This window comes from Acyrthosiphon pisum, chromosome A1 (assembly GCF_005508785.2).
Source record: "Acyrthosiphon pisum isolate AL4f chromosome A1, pea_aphid_22Mar2018_4r6ur, whole genome shotgun sequence".
Lineage (NCBI taxonomy): Eukaryota > Metazoa > Arthropoda > Insecta > Hemiptera > Aphididae > Acyrthosiphon > Acyrthosiphon pisum.
The window spans coordinates 170,050,381-170,052,944 of NC_042494.1; the positions used below are offsets into that span (position 1 = coordinate 170,050,381).

General features: G+C 33.9%; 1 protein-coding gene across 1 annotated transcript in view; it reads right to left on the bottom strand.

Moving 5' to 3' along the window:
* LOC103309676 overlaps nucleotides 1–2,564 on the bottom strand; it is a 7,008-nt gene that overhangs the window by 4,221 nt on the left and 223 nt on the right. Inside the window, exons 2-3 of the mRNA XM_008185742.1 lie at nucleotides 776–969; nucleotides 475–702 (exon numbers count right to left, since the gene is read on the bottom strand). Coding sequence (XP_008183964.1) covers nucleotides 475–702; nucleotides 776–969 — 422 coding nt within the window. The remainder of the gene's footprint in view (nucleotides 1–474; nucleotides 703–775; nucleotides 970–2,564) is intronic.

Sequence of the window (2,564 nt, forward strand, 5' to 3'; positions counted from 1 at the left end):
GTTTTGTGAGTGAGTTTGGTGCCGATATTTTATTAATAATATGTGTACAGATAAAAAAAAAAATATGATAATACGATTTTATTGATTTTTCAAAATAATTATACCAGGAAGCGGTTAAATTCACAAGTCAAATTTATACCTATTTTATTCATAAATCATAATTATTAATTAAAACTTTAAATATTAATTTTTTTCGCTCATCTAAGGAGGTACATTTTTTGGTCATTTTTTTTGAGTTTTTTGAGTTTTTAGGTCATTTTTGGTTTTGTTTAGTGCATTTTTGTGTATTTCTTAGGTCATTAGAATCCTAGCTCTAATTATAAAACATAAAATACCTATATGATTCTTTCAACTGATAAGTTCTCTAACACTCACCCGCGATAGAAGCTCGTTCTTCCTTAGCTTAAGTGAGACGGCCTATGTTACAATTATGGTCACAGTGGGTACTTGTATAATTAACAATAATATAGGAACCGTCAAGATTTTCAGATACAACCATTTGTGCTGTACATGTTGCATTAATCTTATTGGAACCCTGACTTTTTAGTTTTCTTATAGAATTCAACTTTCTGTTAAAATAACCATCACGGTGACAATTCAGATACAATTTTTTCACACCATTTGCAACTTTATTATCACCACGAGTAGAAACAAATCGACACTGAGTACTTCGTTGAACATCAAGTTGCCATTTATTGAATTCTATACAATTTCAAACTCACATTTATCTTACACTATAATATTGAAAGTTGCATTCTAAACGTATTTTTCTTACCTGACTTTGAAGTAAATGTTTTGATTTCTTCTTGTAATTCCACATCATGCTCCTTCACACAATGTTTCTGCAGTAGTTTACGAGTGACAAATTTTTTGGATATACCATTAGATAAGCAATACATACACACAATCTTACAACGCTCATTGAAGGTTGATACATGAACCAATAAATGACGTTTAAGGTTCTGTTTTCTAGAAAATGACTGATTGCAGTGTTCACAAATAAATGAATGACTTGTAGATGGTTTTGATGTACGAGATTCCGAATGAATTCGGGCAATGTGACGAACTAAATTACTATTTTTTGAAAAATGTTTATCACATACCGAACAAACTACCGTCACTCATACTTAATACTTAGGTAATAGTTTATATTTCCAGAAATACCTAATATTATATGTCGAATAAGCATATTATACCTATAATAAATATATTTAGAGACTTTTAAGCCATTTGAAAAATGAAAATGAAATGGGTATTATAATAATATTTTTAAATTTTTAATGATAACAAACTTATGATGATAAGAAAACCATGATAACCAGCTCCGAAAAAAGAGCTCGCGTTGCTCCCGCGATCCTCTCGTGAATCTAGTCCTTATATATAAAACGAAGACCCGTGTGGCGCTCTCGTTCCGACTAGGTATAATATTTTGAACTAGCGTAAGGAAACGGCCAATGAAAAAATTCGGTTCGCGTCTCCCGGGTCTTTGGTTTAAAGTCGACGTGAACGAGGGCCAATGAAAAAATTCCGTGGGCGGTCTCCCCGGTCTCCGCTTTTATGCACAATAGAAAATATTATCGGAAAAAAAAGGTATATAAATTATACACAATAGAAAATATTATCAGAAAAAAAAAAAGGTATATTTACCGAGAAATTTGTAATTTTTTTTATTATTATTTATTGATCTATTAATATCTAATTCAGTTTATTTCAGTTTAATTCAGATTTTTCGTCTTTACCAGCTTTGAGTACTTTCTGCGTTCCCGTTCGGACCTTATTCGCATTCCCCGCTAAATTTACGGGCCGCGCGCGGCCCTACTTTGTTTCCGGCGCGCTGCGGCGGACGTGACGTGCAAACCGAGTGCCGCCGTGCGCGTGTTTATCGATACATTTTTACAAAAGTAGAGTTTTACCACTTTACGTCGCGTAGGTATTACTATATACAGGCCCTAAATACAGGCGTCGAAAAGTTCGATTTTTTTTATTTACATGTAACTGCGTTATTATAATAATATTATATTTCACTGCCTTTTGTCCTTATGCCTACTCGGTCACCCTTCATTTTATCGGTATTTATATATTTTATTTGGCATAAATATACACTATATAGCCACTGTAGGATATCGGTCTGTAGGTAGGTAGGTACATGTATAATATATATTATATATAATGAATAAATGTATAAATATTAATTATATAATAAAATATCCTAGCTCGAGTCGAGTCGACTATACCGTAGGTAAGTTTAATCGTGTTCGGGACGCCGCAACGGTTTAAGAGTTATAGATTTGACTCCAGTTCTTAAGTAGGTAAGGCGTCGGTGGGGATGACTGGCGGCGTTTTTTTTTCGTTATTTACCTTTCGCTATCACATCCGCCTTATCATGACGAAAATGTTCAAGTGTTACTTACTGCTTTTACGGCATTTGTACGAACCCGTTAGGATTTTATTCGGGTTGCCGGCTTAATATTTTATAGGCCGCGCGCGGCCGAGTTTTTCGATAGTTTTGTCAAAATGTCGAGTTTTAGCCCTTTTTAAAACGTCAGCTGATCTCCCCGTTAGCC